The 20884-nt window shown below is 33.6% G+C and overlaps 1 protein-coding gene across 4 annotated transcripts in view; it reads left to right on the top strand.

Moving 5' to 3' along the window:
• Positions 1 to 2312: 2312 nt before the first annotated feature.
• LRRTM4 (leucine rich repeat transmembrane neuronal 4) overlaps positions 2313 to 20884 on the top strand; it is a 771510-nt gene continuing 752938 nt past the window's right edge. Inside the window, exons 1-3 of one of the 4 annotated variants that reach the window (XM_055241365.2) lie at positions 2550 to 2596; positions 2885 to 3035; positions 4839 to 6385. In XM_055241365.2, the coding sequence (XP_055097340.1) occupies positions 3032 to 3035; positions 4839 to 6385 (1551 nt within the window). In that variant the 5' untranslated portion in view covers positions 2550 to 2596; positions 2885 to 3031. Of the gene's footprint in view, positions 3036 to 4838; positions 6435 to 20884 lie in introns of all 4 variants that reach the window. The other 3 variants (XM_055241363.2, XM_063616602.1, XM_055241364.1) reach the window with 3 other exon arrangements.

The raw sequence follows: 20884 nt of genomic DNA, 5'->3' as shown, positions 1-20884 counted from the left end.
GAAATCAGATACCCTCCCATTCTTCTAGGCTCACTGTTGGCAATACATAAGAAGCTCTTCAAGGTGCCTGTGGAAGTCCCTATCACTACAGTTAAGCTGAGGAGCCAGCAAACCCACCACTTTTTCTTGGGTGAAGGGTGTGTGTGTATGTGTGTGTGTAAAGATGATACCAAAACAGCTTCTTCCAAGCAAATCTTCCACACAACATCCTCTACTTTTTTCAACTTTCTTTACCCTTTATATCATTACAATGTGTTCAAGAGATTTTCGGCCACTTTCTTTGTAAATTCTGCATACAATCTAGCACATACTTTGGAAGGTAGCACCTGTTAGATCCTGGTACTTTGAACAAAATTTGCATTTTAGCCAGTTATTACACTATAGATGTGCCAGTTATTACACTATAGATGGAGAGATATCCTGGGGTTTTCCCAACATACTCTCAAAGCTGTTTTCATATCCTGAATTCAAACAAAGAAAAATTTATACACACACACACACACACACACACACCCACACATATATTGATAGAAAGATATCACACGACATATTCATTATATTTAAAATTAGAAAACAGACAATTTTATAATAAAAGATGAAATCAAATACTTCTATAATCCATCTTCCAGGAAAATCTGCTCTGAATATTTTATTTTGCTCTATTTACAGTAATAGACTCCCTTTCACTGCCCTTAACTATCTGAGTTCTCTGCCCCACCTTCCATACTTTATACATTGTGGTCTAATTTCCTATCAGCAAATATCACCCTTTATTTTAATTTTAATGGCAGCATGTGTTCTATTTTATTAATATATTAATTTTCCCTTCACTCATCCTCTACCATTGATATTTGGGTGGGTTTTGTGTTTCTATATTAAACTACATCACTATGAGCAAATCATATGTGTACATTTATATTGATATATTTATTTTCAGCAACCACAATAATCCTGCCTCTTTTGGCGTGCATTTGCATTTTAATAGGTATTAAGCCTTAAGCCAAAGGCACACATTTCTAAAATAGAAATTCAAGTATCAGTTAGTGGAAAAGGAATATATTTGGGGGACATATTATTCCTTTCCGTTCCTCAAGAAATCTTAGTAATGAGACAATTGCCTGCAACTGCCTACTTATAAATCTGAGTCAAATTATATGTGTTATTTATATGATAAGCCCCCTTAATTATTAATATTTTGGCAAACAATCTAAAACCAAGGCTCTTTCTAAAAATATCTATTTGCAATGATCCACGGCAATTCTAAATGCTTATGTAAAATTCACTTAAATTTCTCACATCTGCTAAATTAGGTTAGCAATCTTACCTAGCAGTCTCTCCCTGCATTACATTGATTCATTCTCCTGGATTATTCTAAAAATTGTTATCTGCCAGAGGATTATGGAATAAACTAGTAAAAATGAGGAAAAAATGGAGGTGATGCACTATATGTATGTTTTTCAACGTCTGTCCAAGCTTAAAGTAAGTGTGTAGGTCCTTTTAAATTACATATATCAGGTGTTTTATCATGTCATCCCTTCTAATTCTGAGGATATTCTGCACATTTTAGAGTAACACCATGATAATGCAGAACTCAAGTGCTTTTGTTTTTCTGGAATTGCACATTACAATAAGTGATTTGCATAAGAAATGATTTGCATTCTAAATGTAGATGATTTAAGGATAGTGGCTGCACTAAGAATGTCAAGCTAGAATTCTACTCTTATCTCTTGTTACCTTCACATTTGGTAATATACTATAGATTATAACTGCTTTAAGACTAAAAATATAAACTTTTAGAAAGTAGTGTTCTACACTGTTCAATAAAATGCACAAAATTGTAAAATGCATTTTATTGTCAAAGGTTGAGAATTTTAAAATCAGACTTAAACATTTTAAATGTAACCTGTTTAAAACTGATTAAAATTGCATTTTTCCCTTGAGTAAGATTGCTTCCATAAGTGGTTAGTTTAAAACAATGTAAATAAATAAACCAACAGCAACAGTGAATAAAACTTAAATTTCAATGATTTCTGTCATTTGCAAAAGATGATAAATCTCCAGTGACGTGCAGAAAAAACAAATTTCAGGTCATGGCAACTTTGAAAAACTATTAATTGCATAACATTTAGAGAAGCATTATTTTACTTAATGTTTGCTGTAACTAAAAGGAACTCCTTGGCATAAACCTTTTAAATTATTGGAGAGAAAAAAATAGTGATTCTGTGCCTTTAATTTCCCTTTCTGAGCAAGGAAAGGCTGCACACCACTGACAGGCTCACTTGTTCCCGTCTTTAATGTGCAATCTGTTTTCTCCAGCGGAGGGCACTCAGTGTATCACAAACTCAAGCATTAGCACCAACAAGCTCTGAGCATCATCAGTCTCTGGAAAGCCTTCTGAATTAGACAAGGGCTGCCTCTCAGCACAGCTACAAAACACTTTAAACCTGACCAGCTAAATGGATAAACCTAGCCTGCATAGCTTTTAAACTGGGGTCTCATACAGCACAGGAGGCCTACTTGCTTCAAGAACTGAAAATCCAGAGGATGAATTGCTTTATCTGGGAATGGCAAAAGCCAGCACAATAAGGAATGCCAGGTATTCTGAAGATTTTCTTTTTTTCCTCTCTTTTTACAGAGAAGTTGGTTACCTCCGAGATGGGCTGTAGCTCTTTTGCACAGATTGCCAATTACTGCTGATGGGTCTCTGGTGAATTACACAATGGTCCTCAGAGCCTAGAGGCCCTCCCCCCTCCGTATCCCCCCAACGGCTTCCTTTTCCCTGCTCCCCCCAACCATCCCACCCTGTGCTGATTTTTTTATATATATATGTGTGTATATATATATATATATATGTATTTTTTTTTTGCCTGTCCTCTCGGGGAAGTTTGTATGGGGCTACTAGCTCACATGCGGGATCAGAATGGTGTGAATGACAGCCGCACTGTGTCATGAAGGTGGTGGTGGTTTCCGCACAAGAGACCAAATAAGAAGAAAGCTGAGAGAGGGGGGAAACGTTTTTGGATGACAAAGGATGGGTAAGTGAACTTTTGTTGTTTCCTTCTGAGCAAAGCTGATCCTCTTGGCTTCCTATCCTCAGTCGTGGCATTAGCAGATAAAAGACGGGGAAACAGGCAAAGAGCAGCAGCCTTTGAGTTTGCCAGTTGATTCACTACAGTTGCTATTATATTTTTAGATCATTTTCCTTTTTGCAGTGTTTTTTTTAATCTATAATTGCACAACACGAACTTAGACTCCAGAGAAATATCTTTAAGACTGTTTCTACTGTCTGCGTATCCACAGCTTGGGAATTGAGAATGAGATAAATACTGTGTTTGCTTCTATTTCTTGATGATATTAACGAGGCTTGTGTTTCTGGTAGCTGTCAGGATGACTATTAACACTTCGCTGCGTGTATGTAGGGGTGGGGTTCTTACTTTATCAGAGGTTGCACAAGGGCTTGTTTTATCTCTGAAGCTAGATCCTGAGCACAGCTTCCAAATTTCTAGCAGTCATTTGCCAGTCTTATTTTTTCAAGTGTGACTGGCTTTTTTCCCCCTCTTTCTCCTGTCTGGGAGAGCTGGAATGTATTTCAATGAGTCTGTAGCTGGCAAGAGGACAGAGAGCAAGACCGAGTTTTAAATTAAAAAAAAAGAAAAAAAAAGAAAAACTGAGAAGAAGGATGGGTTTTAGATTAGGGATTTGGTTGATTGCCTCTTGGACTAAAAATTCAAAAATTTAAGGAAAAAAAAAAGAAACTGCAACACATGGTAGTTGTTTCTTTTTTTTCTCTCCATTAAGAAATAATAAATCTACTGTTGACAGAGGAAAGAAGTCCCTTAACATGCGATGACTTGGAAATGCAGTGTAAGTGCCAATAGATTGTAACTTTGCAGGCTTTCTGAAGTTAATGGAGGTAGGGGAGGAAAAAAGTCAGTGAGAAATGTGAAGAGATCAGGGTGATGTAGAGAAAAATAGTAGTTGGCTGCTTCTTTCCTTGTTTATCCTTCGAATTTGCAAAAGCAACGCTATTTAAAATAATGACAAAGTAATACTACACAATATTATTTTGCTTTTTAGGCAAATAATAATAATTTTGATAGTCTTAACTTTGGAGTGTTCTCTGTTATGAGTAGTTAGATGTCTTAGCTCCTGTATCGTTGGGCAGGGAGCCACAGTATGTAATAATCTATGCTTATTAACAACTTGAGAGCACCTCATACCGTTATTAGTCTTCATCCAATGCTTTATTGGCTGCCTATACTAGTCTCAATGCTGTTTTTTCACGTCTCACATATTGCGATCCTATTATGCAATAAGTACACAATTTCAGGCAGGGCAAACTTGGGTTACCTTGACAGCTTACTGAAGCTCTTTTGCCAAATCACAGCCTGTTTGTTCAACTGGGAAAGACGTACAGGTACCAGGTTTACTAAGTCACATTTTTGCCCTTACCAGAGCACATAGTACACGTATTCCTTTTGGTACTGTTGTTCAATACAGTGGTTAGTCAAATATTATTGTTACTAAAATGTCAGCATTCAGTGGTGAGAAAGGCTCTGTGCTTTTCAATGTTGAAATAAGTAGGAACTCCTGAAACTCAAAAAGGCTTTTCTTAGTTCTATGGGACTGTGGTGATTTGAAGATCAAGGAAGAAAAAGTGAAACCTAAGCAGCAAACATGCAACACTGAAGAAAATAATGCTCGAAATGTTAATGCATTTTCCTTAAATCAACCGACCCATTCCTACACTAGAGGAAATGCCCTTGTTATTGGTAAACCGACGGTGATTTATTTTAATAGCTTCACAATGTGCATCTGTCTTTTTTTTAATATCGTAGGTTTCCATTTAATTACGCAGCTGAAAGGCATGAGTGTGGTGCTGGTGCTACTTCCTACACTGCTGCTTGTTATGCTCACGGGGGCTCAGAGAGCTTGCCCAAAGAACTGCAGATGTGATGGCAAAATTGTGTACTGTGAGTCTCATGCTTTCGCAGATATCCCTGAGAACATTTCTGGAGGGTCACAAGGCTTATCATTAAGGTTCAACAGCATTCAGAAGCTCAAATCCAATCAGTTTGCCGGCCTTAACCAGCTTATATGGCTTTATCTTGACCATAATTACATTAGCTCAGTGGATGAAGATGCATTTCAAGGGATCCGTAGACTGAAAGAATTAATTCTAAGCTCCAACAAAATTACTTATCTGCACAATAAAACATTTCACCCAGTTCCCAATCTCCGTAATCTGGACCTCTCCTACAATAAGCTTCAGACATTGCAATCTGAACAATTTAAAGGCCTTCGGAAACTCATCATCTTGCACTTGAGATCTAACTCACTAAAGACTGTGCCCATAAGAGTTTTTCAAGACTGTCGGAATCTTGATTTTTTGGATTTGGGCTACAATCGTCTTCGAAGCTTGTCCCGAAATGCATTTGCTGGCCTCTTGAAGTTAAAGGAGCTCCACCTGGAGCACAACCAGTTTTCCAAGATCAACTTTGCTCATTTTCCACGTCTCTTCAACCTCCGCTCAATTTACTTACAATGGAACAGGATTCGCTCCATTAGCCAAGGCTTGACATGGACTTGGAGTTCCTTACACAACTTGGATTTATCAGGGAATGACATCCAAGGAATTGAGCCGGGCACATTTAAATGCCTCCCCAATTTACAAAAATTGAATTTGGATTCCAACAAGCTCACCAACATCTCACAGGAAACTGTCAATGCGTGGATATCATTAATATCCATCACCTTGTCTGGAAATATGTGGGAATGCAGTCGGAGCATTTGTCCTTTATTTTTTTGGCTTAAGAATTTCAAAGGAAATAAGGAAAGCACCATGATATGTGCGGGACCTAAGCACATCCAGGGTGAAAAGGTTAGTGACGCAGTGGAAACATATAATATCTGTTCTGAAGTCCAGGTGGTCAACACAGAAAGATCACACCTGGTGCCCCAAACTCCCCAGAAACCTCTGATTATCCTTAGACCTACCATCTTCAAACCTGACGTCACCCAATCCACCTTTGAAACACCAAGCCCTTCCCCAGGGTTTCAGATTCCTGGCACAGAGCAAGAGTATGAGCATGTTTCATTTCACAAGATTATTGCCGGGAGTGTGGCTCTCTTTCTCTCAGTGGCCATGATCCTCTTGGTGATTTATGTGTCTTGGAAACGCTACCCAGCCAGCATGAAACAACTCCAGCAACACTCTCTTATGAAGAGGCGGCGGAAAAAGGCCAGAGAGTCTGAAAGACAAATGAATTCCCCTTTACAGGAGTATTATGTGGACTACAAGCCTACAAACTCTGAGACCATGGATATATCGGTTAATGGATCTGGGCCCTGCACATATACCATCTCTGGCTCCAGGGAATGTGAGGTATGAACCATGATCCTCCTAAAAGCATTTCTACTGCGGGGAAGGAGAGGTAAATGTTTGAAGCCCTAGAGGTGTCTCTAATCACTAGAAAGATTAATGACCCTTTTGCTTTTGGGTTTTGCTCAGTGTGAAAGGTTACTTAATTAAATTACAACCACCAGGAAATTGACTGCTTTTTTTTTTTTTTTTTTAAATGGTTGAAACTTGAAGGAAGTTCATTCAAGGATAAGTTGGAATAAAGCACTATGTTAAAACATCTGCTTTTTAACAATTTGTATACAGGGGCTGGACTTAAAAACACACATACAAACAAAACTCTTTTCATTCTGAAATTTCTGTCTGGTTCTTGGTGTTTGACTTTTGTAATGGAGTAAAGAAGAGGGGCCAGCTTAATTTAAAAATAAAGTGAGTTTACCAAAATTCAGAAGGTAATGAAGATTTAAACCAAAGAGCAATTTTCCCAAGGGTTGATTTTGTTGTAAAGTTTTAGTTTTAATGAAAGCATGCAACAGGGATCTCATGCCCGTGTTACTTGCCATTTAGTTGTTATACCAGCACAGAGAATGTCAGAGGTCTACTGTGTAATTGTATCAGGCTCCTCAGGCTTCTTTCTTTCTTTTTTTTCCTTCTTCCCTACTTTCTTTCACTCCTTCCTTTCCTTCCTTTTTTTTTTCTTGTTTTTGTTGTTTTATAATTACTGGGATATAGATCCAATTTCAAAGGTTTTTATGCACTGGCTATTTGTGTTTAATCAGAATGAAACTTCAATTCCATGCTTTGGCTTTGTCCCTGGTAACTAAAATCAGGTCACAATTTTGTGGATGATTTAGCAATAACAAGATGGCAGTCATAACAGGGACTGTTTGTCAGTATTGCTGTCATCCCCAAAAGAAATGATATGTATTCTTGTTAAACTTATTCAAAAGTAAGTGATACAAATATTTATAAATAAAAGGAGAGAGGTTTGAGTTCTGGGTATCCTCCCTTTCTGTAACAGCCTCAAATAAAGGTGTACCTTCCATGTTATATTATTTTTGTTTTTATAAGAATAAATTTGGACCCGGTTTCTGATTATTTAATTTTAAAGATCACTTACAGGATCATGTTAGTGAGCAGACAAATAGTTACAAATTTCAAACTTGTCAGTAAGTAATACTGGATGTAAATTGTTCTTTTCTTGGTAAAGTTTATCATTATGTGCAAAGACTGACTACCCAGGCCTTGTTGCTGGAAGAAACTAGTGAAGAAAGGTTAAATTCTGCCAATATAATGTTTTAGTATCTGATTTTAGATGATTACTCTTTCAAAAGACAGTTTTAATGAGTATTTAAAGATGTTGCCCTTTCTAATGCTAGTTAACAGTTGGAAAATACAATTTGCTCTTTGATAGTATATACTCCAATTTTCCCATAGTCCTAACTACAAATGCTAATGAAAATGTTTTCAGGCAAAGCACTGAATTTGAAATAATCTCTAACTCAGTACGATTTGGACTATTGAACTGTTCTTCAAAGAGTTCATTTTCTCCTTTTTTGTGTATCATTGAAAATAAGAGAAGTAATCCCAGATAATAAATTCCTAAAAGGAAACTGTATAAGCAATTGCCCTTAAAAATTAAAGAGAATAAAAGATTTTCTATAAAAGTCTAACAAGGCTTGATGTTTTTATTGCAGGCCTACAATTATACAATATACTTGAATATTAGTAACACAAGTTCATCCTATTTTATTCTGGGTTCTCCTTATATTTTGTGATCCTCTTAAAGGCTGGTAACATAAAAAGAAAAGAAAAATCTAGATGCATTACTTCATTTTCTCTTGACTTTTGGAGTAGAATGCTGACTTTTATTTTTAAGAATCACCATGAAGAAAGAAACATTCTTAAAGAACCAGGAATTGAGAACTGGGGTTCTAAAACTTTTCCAGAGATCTTAAATTTCACAGATTATTCCATCAAAAACCCTAGGCATTACCATGATAGAAACAAGTTTAAAAGATGGTTCATTTAATTAAAACGTGTGTTTAAAAACACATTTTGACATTGTATGTGTTATACAGATTGACATTTAATGACATGAAATTGCACTAGTATTGTTGGAAATGAATGTGTTGTTAAAGCATTAAATAATGAAGAATGTAATTAAATATTGTAATAATTCTGTTGAGTCAAAATGAAATCCTTACTAATGTAGCTCAAACTTTCTGTGCCCTAAAACATGGACATTAGTAGGCTATACATTTAAGATCATATGTCCATTTAGGATGAGGAGGGGGGTGATATAAAACTATATTTAAATGAATTTCAACTTGTTTTAAAACAAAAGCATACAAAAACAAACGTTGCAGGGGTCACCCCATTTTTTGACAGAATGTTTGCTGTATTACAGTTATAGGTAGATATAAACAGTGAGGAAAAGCAAACTCTTAGAAATTGTTACAGGGAAAACCCTAATTACTTCTTACTTCTTTGTCACTAGGAGTAAAATTTCTCTTGTTGAGAAATATTCCTTTGAACAAAATTTCTCTACAAAATAGAGCCAAGAGAGGGCAGTGATTTGCCCAAGTTTACAATGTTTTTGGAATAGTAGAAATATGCTGAATTTTAGCCTGGCATTGTTTTCATAAGTCTCATATATCATTAGTTTAGCAGAGAACCATTAATATATTTATAAGACATTTTTGTGAGGTAGGTTTTTTTAAAAAAAATTAAAAACACCAAACTCTACCCAATAAAGCCATAAATATTTAAATGGAAAACTTAGCAGCAAATGCTAATTTTCTAAGATAGTGCCTTGAAGAAATAAAAATTGCATTAAATTAAAAATTCTAGTTTCCACCTAACTTTCAGTTACCATGACCTAAATATGGTTACAATATCGATTTTGCTTGTTTCTTTTAAAAGGATTTTTTTAATTGAGATTATTAGATTGGTGTTTGTGAGCCTCCATACAAATATGGCATGCAATTTTCAAATTAAATAATTTTCTCTGTTTTGCAAGTTTTAATTCTGAAAAGTCCGTGTGCACATACCATACTGATAAAATGAGGGATAATATTTTAGTAATTTGGGCAGTAAAAATTGTTCATATCTATAAAAGAGAAATAGATAGTTATGAGTAATTAATATGAATTATAGCACAAGTATAAGGGATACATACATCTCAATCATCATACTTCGAGTGGATCAATGTGCTTGGTTGAACTGAATCATTCACTTTGTCCTCAGTATGCACTCAGAAAAGAGAATCTAAAACCAAAAGGATACAGCTTTTCCTAAAAAAGTAAGGTGTTACTATATATAGAGAAAATGCAAATATTTACTTTCAAACATAGCTTGTGAAGCTTGGCATAATGTTATCTCATTAAAAAATATGACCAGGGATATAAAGTTGCTTCATCCTGTATATCAAATTTTTCCTTTGAAATTGTAAAGAACAAAGTTTTGAATATCTAGTTCTTCTAGGATTTGTTTTATCAACTGAAAGTGGCAACGGCCTTTATATATTAGCCAATGTGAACACAGGGCAAGAAAGAACATTTGTAGTTTGGTTCGTACATTTAAAAAAATTAAATTGGTGAAAATTTAAAATGAATGAATGTAGTCTCTAAAGAGACTCTCCAGCCAAAGTGTTTCAATAGTTAAGTAATGGAAATATAAAGTTTAATGATCCCATAGTGCTAACAGTGCTGCTATTAGGAAAATGGCAGTAAAGGTGACAATATAGGTGTATATTTTCCAAATATTTAATATTTTCATTACTTTCTTCAAAATTGAGCAAAATTTTAAAAATATACTGGTTTTCAGTTCAGGTTATAGAATTTCTTTCACTGTTATGCAGTGGGTGGTATAAACCATTTCTAACAACTTTTATTTATGGACTATGTTAGGTCAGGTTCAAACAATTAGTATAAAACCGACCACTAACTTCTTTTCACACTTTAGATATTGATATTCTTCAATGTGCTAAGTGAATTTCCAAGGACTACTAAGCGTAATGTGTATATAAAGAGGATTCTAAGGAAAGCAGACCCAGTTACCTTGAGTTTAATTAACAGTTTATCAACATAAAGCTATAGAAAACAAACTTTATTTAGGTGGCTGACTACATCTGTGTCATGGTACAATGTTATGACTGAAACTGTATTTGTATATTTAAATAGGATGTGTGTGTGTTTGTATGTGAGTTTATCCATGTATGTATGTCTGTATATATATGTATGTGTTTGTGTGTGTGTGTATATAAAGACAAAATATAGACATTTCCATCAGAATTAATGTCCATCAGAATTAATGTCCATCAAAATTAATTAAATTTTTTTATGACAATTTAAATTATTAGTAACAAATATTTGGGTTAAAATCACCGAGATTTTTTAGTTAGGAATATGGTCCTTTAGGTAAATGTATTATCATATCTGAAAAATTATAAGTATTGTCAGGTGTGGTGGCTCATGCCTGTAATCCCAGTAATTTGGGAGGCCAAGGTGGGCGGATTACTTGAGGTCAAGAGTTTGAGACCAATCTGGCCAACATGGTGAAAACCTGTCTCTACTGAAAATACAAAAATTAGCAGGTCATGGTGGCGCAAGGCTATAATCTCAGTTACTAGGGAGGTTGAGGCAAGAGAATCGCTTGAACCTGGAAGGCAGAGGTTGCAGTGCAAGATCGCACTACTGCAGTCCTGCTTGAGCAACAGAACAGGACTCCATCTCAAAATAAACAAATAAATAAACAAAATATAAATTAAAAGTATCTTACATCTATGTAGTCTAAAATTCTTTCTTAAAAAACAAAATTTAACAGTCAAGTCCGTACTTATACTACATATTGCCATTTTTTGTGTTGCTTTAGAATTGTCACTTCTTTTCTCTGTGATGCATCACTCAAATGAGTGACTCAGCTAGCACAGTGTTTCCCAACACAAAGCGATTCTCAGATTAGCATAAAGTTTGTAAAATCTCTATGGTCATTCTCAGAACTAAAAAAGCAGGATGAGCTACGGAGAAAAAGACTGAGCTACTTACATTCGTCAATGAGAAAAGAAAGAGCTTCAATTACTAAAAACTGGGGTGCCCTGGTGAGCAGCCATACAATTTCTTTATGCTTGAGGGGAAAATATGTAACCCACACATACAAACGTGTGAGCACATGAGTGCACACTCCCACACACATATATGTCTTTGAAATTCTGCTAAGTAACTAGATATTTTGAAAGCACTTAAAACTATGTCTGCTTTTTAAAAAATCGATTGTCTGAATTAGGTCCAATTAAAATCTATTTGTGAATAGAGTTTTCATTAGAATTCACAAATGGTAGTGGTGAAGAGTGACAGCTGCCAGAAAAAGACCGACATAGCTAATTTAGGAAAGATTTTAAACTGACATTAAATGACCCATTTTTTTTTCTAGAATTAGCTGGTATTAGCATCTCACGGACAAGGTTTTCATAAATGATTGCTCTCGAAGACTCCCAGCTGAGAAGTCTATGGTCTTAGGATTGTGTAGCTTTTGACACACCCCAATAATATCCACAGGATACCAGAATTTCCTTCTTGAGACTTTTCTGTGTTTATAAAATGTAATCATCCCTAGTTCTTCTCAGGAACTGCATTTAGAGATTTGTTTTATGCTTTAGGAGTCACTCAGTAATATTTTCACTGGAGACTTGGTGACTCATCTGAATTTTCATGTCTCTAGAGTTTCATGATTCCCTAAATCAAAGTGAAGCAGAAGCAACCTGTATATCACTAGACACTGAGAGTTTTGAAAAACCAGTATGTCTTTTGATCAGTGAAAACCATGAAGTGATGTTGAATATGTTTTAAAAATTAAAAATTGCTTTTTATAGTACCAGAAGAACCATTATTCATTGAGTCAGTTTAATAAAATCTCAATATTCATGAAAGGAAAAAGAAATTACAGGGCTATTTTTCTCATGCACTCCATAAGCCATTAAAATTGTAACTGTAAGGTAGGAAAGGTTGAGAAAAAAAGCACAGTATTTCCTAAGGTATCAAAACAATTGGCTTTTTAAATAAACATCTGCTAGAAGCTGTTAGATATGTGCAAGGACTATGTATTTAAACTCCTGCTAAACAGTTTAAAAATAATGCTTTCACTGCCAAGAGAAATTAAAATCTAAACAAACATAACCACGGAAAATTAGTCCTTTACAAGGGAGGCCAGGTAATATGGTACACCTGTAGTCCCAGCTACTTGTGAGGCTAATGTAGGAAGATCGCTGAAGGCCGAAAGTTCGAGGTTGTCCTGAGCTATGTTTGAGCCCATGAATAACCTGTGCTCCAACCTGGGCAAAACTGAGACGCTGTCTCTTAAACATTCAAATAAAAATATATGAAAGCTAAGACCTTAAGTTTACTTACATAAGATTTGTAAACATAGGTTTGAGGAATGAAATGACAGCAAAGTCATTTGATTTAAGGTCATAAAGTTTGACCTTAAGTCAAATCTATACGTTATAATATTGTAAACATAAGTTTGGGGAATGAAATGACAGCAAAGCTGATACATATTAATAAAATATTTAAGAATGGCGAAAATGTAAGAAATTCAGAAAGAAATATGAAGAAGCATAATTAAAAGGAAAACCCTGAACACAAACATTAACATATTAGTATATTTTCTTTCCATGTACAAACAATAATCATAAATACCATAACCTTATTACGTATTTGCTTAAAATAAATAAGCAAGTTTGCTTAAAATAAGTTAGCAAACTTGCTTAAAATAAGTTGGCAAATGTGCTTAAAATAAATAAGCAAATTTGCTTAAGCAAATATATAACTCAATAAGGTTATGGCATTTAGCATTATTGTTTGTACATGGAAATAAAATATACTAATATTTTAATGTTATATAAATGATATGAAATACAAATATCAAAGTAACTGAAATATTTCATTTAAACAGCTATATACAATTAAACACTCATGTATCTTCTATAAATATTTCTAAAACACTAACATGTATATTGAATACAGACGGTATTGCTTTTGAATACAGATGGATAATTGCTTTTTAATCAACACAGTTCTGTACTAACTTATCCAGTTTATATGAATTGTCTCAAAAGTAAATATTTGTGGAAGATACATAAAAAAGAATTTAATGACAGAAAAGTAATTTTTTTATTTCCTCTCTCATTGCCTCAATTCGGTATGATTGTTTTCCAAATTTTGGGATGTCCATACACCATAACTTGTAAGGTACGTTGTCTTCTTTACCTAGTTTTTCATCTCTTCGTTTACTGAATTCAGACCTCAGAGAAAAGTGGAAAAATATAATCATTAAATCTAGCAAGAAGAATCATTTTTTCCATTTAATTTTTTTTAAACACAAATTCATCTAACGAAGTAAATAAGGTATAGTAAACATTTTGACTGCAGGTTTTAAAATAAAATGGTCAGACATAGAGTAACTATAACGTCAAAACTTATGACACTTATAATTTTTACTTTTACCTACATTTTAATGGTTCAGATCTTCAAATATCATTGATTTAAAAACTAAAAAGTGAATAAATTTTTAACAAAGCAGACAAACTAAGATAAACATGGATGAGTTGTTTAAGAGTATTCACTATATTTTTAAGATCTAAATAAGCAATATACACTTCAAAATAGGAATATATAGAGTTATGATTTGATTCTATTTGGGCTAAATTTTTTAACTTAAAGCAAAATTACATAGACACTAATTTTGGAGTAGCAAATAATATAGAAAAAAATGCCTGCAAATGTTCTTTTATTTTGAAAGGGCAATGCTGCTTAATTAGTATTCACTGTATATTTTCACTTTTAAAGTATAACAATTAGTGTTTAGTTGCCTTCTCTTAACATAAAATGTCATTAGTCAAAGCCTTGAAATTGTGATGATTTTATTGAGACAAACAGAAACAGTCTTTGGGTATAAACTCTATATTTGCATTTCAATTCTTCCCTCCTTCCTCAAGCCATATTAACTGCAACATAAGTTCTTTTACTTGCTCTTAAAGATCTAAATATTTGAGGTGTTAAATTATTAAAAGTTGGTTTCTTGTTTCCTTTAACTGACTCATATTAAATCAATTTATTTTCAAATGACACCTTAAAAATATTGTTTGTTTGTTTGTTTCATCATAAATTTCATCATGATGCATTCATTTCACTATTAAGTGCTTTGATATTTATAGTTATAAATTGATACCACTCTTGTCAATTGTTTCTAATAAGACTTAAAGAAACAATGGAAATACATATTAATTAGATTTGAGTCTTTTTTAGTGTGGTCACCATAGATGAAAAAATGATATTTTCTTCTCTGTTTATAGACCTGTAAAAGTAATAGCAGAGAGGTCAGCCTTGAAGTACTTTAGGTTGATGGTCAAACCACAACATGGACAAATATTGCCTTGGTCCAGTGGTTAGATCAAGGGATGAAAAAGAGGTCTTAGATTTAAAGTGGACTCACTTTACTTCTCTAATATTGGACAAGTAAATATATATCTGACCTTTCTGTGATATAATTTTTTCATCTATTGAACTAGGATAATAACTTTCGAAGTAACTTGTTGAAATGATTAATGAGGTACTATTCAAAAACCACTCTGAACTCCTCCATAAAAAGCTTCAGTGTAAATATGAATGATTTTTAACCATAAGCCCTACTGTTTACTGAAAAATGCAAAATACGATGTAGCTGTATTATTTTCATTGTTATTATTAGTTATAATGATGGTTATAATACTCCCTGATGTAGAAACAAGTGTTGTGGTTACATTTTTACTAAAGTGAATAATAAACATGACCTTTCTGTCCCTTGTCTGAGCTGTAATTTAGTTTGGGTACCAGAGCTGGCAATATTTAATAATACCCCAGGATTTGTAAAATACTCCCTTGACCGAACATTTTATTCACCTTGCAAAGAAAGCAGCATTTATAATTATTTTGTTGTTACTATGTCTAAAGAAGAAAGGAGTTAGAGAAACAACTTACAAATTCCCAATCTTATCAGATATCATACTTCAGTTCATTTTAATAAGCAGAAACCGTTTGTTTTTGGCTTTTTTTTTTTTTTTTTTGATACAGAGTCTCACTCTGTTGCCCAGGCTGGAGTGCAATTGTGCCATCTCAGCTCACTGCAACCTCCACCTCCCAGGTTCAAGCGATTCTCCTGCCTCAGCTTCCGGAGTAGCTGGGATTAGAGGCATGTGCTACCATGCCTGGCTAATTTTTGTATTTATAGTAGAGACAGGATTTCACCATGTTGGCCAGGCTGGTCTTGAACTCCTGACCTCAGGCGATCTGCCCGCCCTGGCCTCCCAAAGTGCTGGGATTACAGGCATGAGCCGCTGTGGCCCAGCCTTAGAAACAGTTTTTTTCATTCCCCAGGTGTTTATGCATCACACATCACAAGTGGGAGTTTTCAACAATACATTAAATATTTCTTTTGAATTCAGAAGTTATTAGTAAGTGATTTAAAGAAGAATTGATATTGCTCTAGTACATATATATGTGTGTTATATATGATTTAATAATTTGTGTATAGGTATTTATATTGGTTAAGTATAAGCTCTTATATTTGTAGAAATATGTATTGCATCATTCTTATTATTGTCCCCATAGTGTAATATATTTTAAACTGAAACACATTTCTTTCTAAGTTTTTCAATGGACTATTTCTCATGATATGATTGTGTGCTATGAAATAAGAGAGGGCACCACTGACAAAAAACAAACCCCATAAAGACAAATAGGACAAAATAATAATGTTACATTTGCTTGAGAAAACAAATGATTTTCTTTGTGATTGGTAAAGCATAATTATTCCAATGAGGGGATTCTGCCAGTGGTTGACTATATCTATTCTGATTATGTACTATGGAACTAGGGAAATAACACGGCTTGGGTTCTCACTGTGAGATGGATCTGAGCTAAAATTCCATTAATCACTTGTCCTCCACGAGCCCTTTGTCTGACTGGAGGATCACAGGGATGTTTTGGATCTCCAAGAATTCGTGTCACTTCAGAGTTTGTGTTGAGTAATCCCCAAAAGTCTGATTACTTCACATTCCGCAATACACAGTCACCTTAGAAAATAGTTATAGATCTCGCTGGAGAAGGTTGAGGGAACGTTTAACAGTATACATTTTTTCATAGTATAGCAGGGTCCTTCCTCAAGGGGACCTGTCTGCCTTTTCAGTCAGTGGATTCTGGGTCTGTAAACTGGCTCAAGTCTGGGAATTGATTATGGGATCATGACTATTTTGGTGATTCAAATTAGACTTCTGTTCACTTGAGCTAGAACTCTTCCACTTGTGCAGATCAAGTATGAATTTAATGGATTTCTACGTACTTCTCTTCTAGGGACACCATGATCCACTAGTCAGCATCATAGATCTTTTTTGAGTCAGGGTATTCTGATCACTGTTTTTACTTTGCTGTCATCATGGTAACCATGCTCACGTTGTCTTCGGTGATTAAGTTCTGACACCAGGTCTATGTCACTCTGGAATTCCATTTTGTTCATTGCTCTTAGGGATTCCAATTTGATAGTAGCTGTTTGCTCTGTAACTTCTGAACCACAGAGAACAAATATTCTCAACCACTTTTTCCTCTCACCTTTGGGACGTGGCGTGTGGTATTCTAATTAGAATTTCTTTTCTTTTTTCCTTTTTTTAATTTCTGAGAAATGTTACTTAGATGTCAATCTTAGGCCGGGCGTGGTGGCTCACGCTTGTAATCCCAGCACTTTGGGAGGCCGAGGCGGGCGGATCACGAGGTCAGGAGATCGAGACCACGGTGAAACCCCGTCTCTACTAAAAATACAAAAAAATTAGCCGGGCGTGGTGGCGGGCGCCTGTAGTCCCAGCTACTCGGAGAGGCTGAGGCAGGAGAATGGCGTGAATCCGGGAGGCGGAGCTTGCAGTGAGCCGAGATTGCGCCACTGCACTCCAGTCTGGGCGACAGAGCTAGACTCCGTCTCAAAAAAAAAAAAAGAAATGTTACTTAGATGTCAATCTTGAAACTTGAGAGGTAAGGGAATTTAAAATTTAAATATAAATTTTTAACTTTTACGAATCATAATCTCTTTGGTTATCTGACAACTCACAGTGTGGCTTTTCCGAAATGACTGGAGAATAAGAGATGATTTAAAATCAGCATTCCAATGTGTTGCCCCTTCACCTTTGGTATAACATCTTCCTTTGGAATGTCTGTATGATTCTCCAACAAAACACGAAGATTGACAAGGGATCCTTGGGCTAGAAAGAAGATAGCATTCATTCTCTTTCTCACTGAGTTTTTTACTAAAAATTTATTGAAACAAATTTCATAATTAATTATATAAGCAAATATATGATTTTATCCTACAATGTTTGATTACTCTACTTATACTAAACAATTAGAAAGATACAGGTTATTCTGAGATATGAACAAGTATAATTTTGTAGATTAACATGATACATTTTAATTTCCATTATTTTCTAGTTATAAAGTAAATGAATGCTTTTTTAGAAAATATTGAAAACATAAAGTTATGTATAAAAATAATCAAAATAATTATCGACAAGCCCCACTATGCAGAGGCAATACTTTAAAAATTCTGGCACATAAATTCTATCATATGCACAGGTATGTGACTGTGGCTATTAGAGAAAATTAATTTCATATTAGAAACTATGCATATGATTGCATAGTATTACTTTGAAGTTCACATTTTATTATGAATAGGGATGCTTTTGAAAACATAATTTTTGAAAGTATATTCCTAAGATGTGTCATCTTTTACTTATGCCTCCCTTTTCTGTTGGACATTTGCGATGGTTCATTTCACCGTCACAAAAATGTCTTAAATTACCTCATCATGTTGATAGATACCTACAAAAGAAAATAAGTGGCCAGAAAGAATAAAAATTGTAATCTACTTAACACATTGCCAAAATTGCTCTCTCAAAAACATATAACTTTTTATGTTTTTTATCTTACCACATGCGTTGTGTAAGAGTTCCCGTTTTTCCACGTATACCCCTAACATTATTTATTATCTCTTTTTTAGCAATTTGACAGGTTATTTTTTAGCATTTAATATTTACATGTTTGACGTTAGTGTAGTAGAACCATTTTTTCGCATTTTGTGTTACTGGATTTCTTATTTTGAAATGTGGAATATAAACAGTCTTTGAAGTCAACAATAATAACATTATTCATTATGTTTTCTTACATTGCTTTTACTTAAAAATGCCTTTCTCATCCTGTGTATACTAAATATTTACTATGTCTTAATAATTTCCTCTATAGGTTTATTTTTACATTTAATTCTTAATCTATCTAAAACATACTTTAGCATATCCATGTAAAATAGAGAACTAACTCGTTTTTTTCCCGCTAAAATATTATAATTCTCTCTGGATATTTTACTTAATACTAATGTAAAATTCTAATATATCCAGGTCATTTTTGTGCTTTCTATATTCCACTCAAGGATTCAGTCTTTATTACAATGTAAGAACCATATTTTCAAACACTATTACAGTTTACAATATATTTTAAGTTTTATAAATAAGTATTCTTGCTCCAACCACTAAATTCCACGTCTACTAAAAAAGAATTGTCATGGTTTTTCTTTGCTATTTCTATTTGAAATGAGATTTTTGCATCGCTCTCTCTTCCCTGAACACACGTATTTGGTACTTTGGCTAGAATTATGTGAATCTATGAATCAATTTGGAAATAATTGAAATCTCTACATTTTTCAAAAGGAAATATTATAAAAAATATTGTCATAGAGCTCGATTTATATCATTCCTTTCTATGTCCCCTTTAAAGATGTGTTCATTTGATTCATTTTAAAATTCGAATACAGATACGATAATGCATGTATATGTGTGTCCATATTTATAGGCATCAATATTTTGATTATATCCATTTTAGTAGAATAATTTTTAAAAATTTTTAGTTCAAAAATAATTTTGTAAAACACAATGTTTATCTTCTCTTTTTTAATAGTTACATTTCTCATTTATTATACTTCTACATATTAAGAGGAAATCTTCTAGAATACCATTAAATGACTATGGTGATTTGCAGCAACTTTTTTTGTTTCTAACTTTAATTTGACTACTGTATTTTGGTCCACTTCATTGATTTAATCAACAAAAATATGTTGTGTACCTATACTAGCATGTGATAACACTGGACTCAGTGCTATTTTTAAACTGGGAAAACACTGTTTTTTTAGCAAAATCTTATTTATCACAATTATCATATAGTCTCCTTTATAAAAATTAACAATTATTAGGACAGACACTAAATTTACCAAACGAATTTTTAGCTTTTTTTTTTTTTTTGGTGAGGAATATCTTTTTTCCTATACTTTGGTTTTTGATTTTATGAATTTTATATATATTGTTTCATAATATTAAATGTCATTTGTATTTCTGGAATAAATTATGGTTGTTCTTTCATTATATTGTTTTCCAGATCAGCTCATATTGAGCTTACTTTGATTTGTAATTTATAATTATCTCTTAAATAAAAAGAGATCTCAATATTATGTTCTTTATTAGTTGAGTTATAGTTAATAATTTTTCTAGCTCTAAAATCACTAAAATAATATAAAAATTATTTTCCCTGGAAATGTATAAAATATTCATGAAAATTTACCTTTGTAGAACCCCTTTTGGATGTAATGCTGTGAAAAAATTATAAATTTTATTCAGATTTTTCTTTTATGTCTGAAGCAGAATGTTAAACTATAGTTTCCTACAAAATCCACATTTCTTTGAAAATTTAGCATGTATAACAAATTGTTTATGTAATAATTATCCTTAAACATCTTTTCTAGTCATATATTTGTTCATTCAATTATTATAGACCACTGCACTACAAACTATAAATAAGGGATGTCAGCTCCTTGAGTCTGTATTCTTATAAACAGAATAAAATTGTTAGATCATTAGATGTAATTTTTCCTTAAGATTGTAAATGCCTCAAAGTTCTGTTTTGTTAATTGATTCTTGTTTATAATGGCTAAAGATCTACAGATTTATTGATTTTTTTCAAAGAACTAGTGGAGAATTACCTTCAAATTAAAGGAAATTACATCAATGTTCTACTTCCCAGGGTATAATACTGCCAATGTCTGAATGATTCCTCCACCAATACTCTCTGACATTAAGTAATTTTACCTTATCAGTTACCTTTCACTTTTTTTATGTAGTCAAATTATTTCTTTTATCTGGATCGGAGGGCAGCAAACTATTTCTGCAAATAATAAGACAGTCAATATTTTAGACTTTATGGGCCATATGGTCGATGTGACAACTACTTTGTCACTATAGTACAAAAAGCTATAGAAAATATGTAAAGGATGAGTACATCTGTGTCCCAGTAAAACCTATTTACAAAAAATGGTGGCAGGCTGGATTTAGCTCATGTGTTAGTTTGCTGACCTGAATCTATATCATTTTTATAGGCTTTTAAACATCCTTGAGTATTACCA

Source organism: Symphalangus syndactylus, chromosome 14 (genome assembly GCF_028878055.3).
Source record: "Symphalangus syndactylus isolate Jambi chromosome 14, NHGRI_mSymSyn1-v2.1_pri, whole genome shotgun sequence".
Classification (NCBI taxonomy): Eukaryota; Metazoa; Chordata; class Mammalia; order Primates; family Hylobatidae; genus Symphalangus; species Symphalangus syndactylus.
Note: the sequence above shows the minus strand (reverse complement) of the source record. Positions and strands in the feature narration are given on the sequence as shown.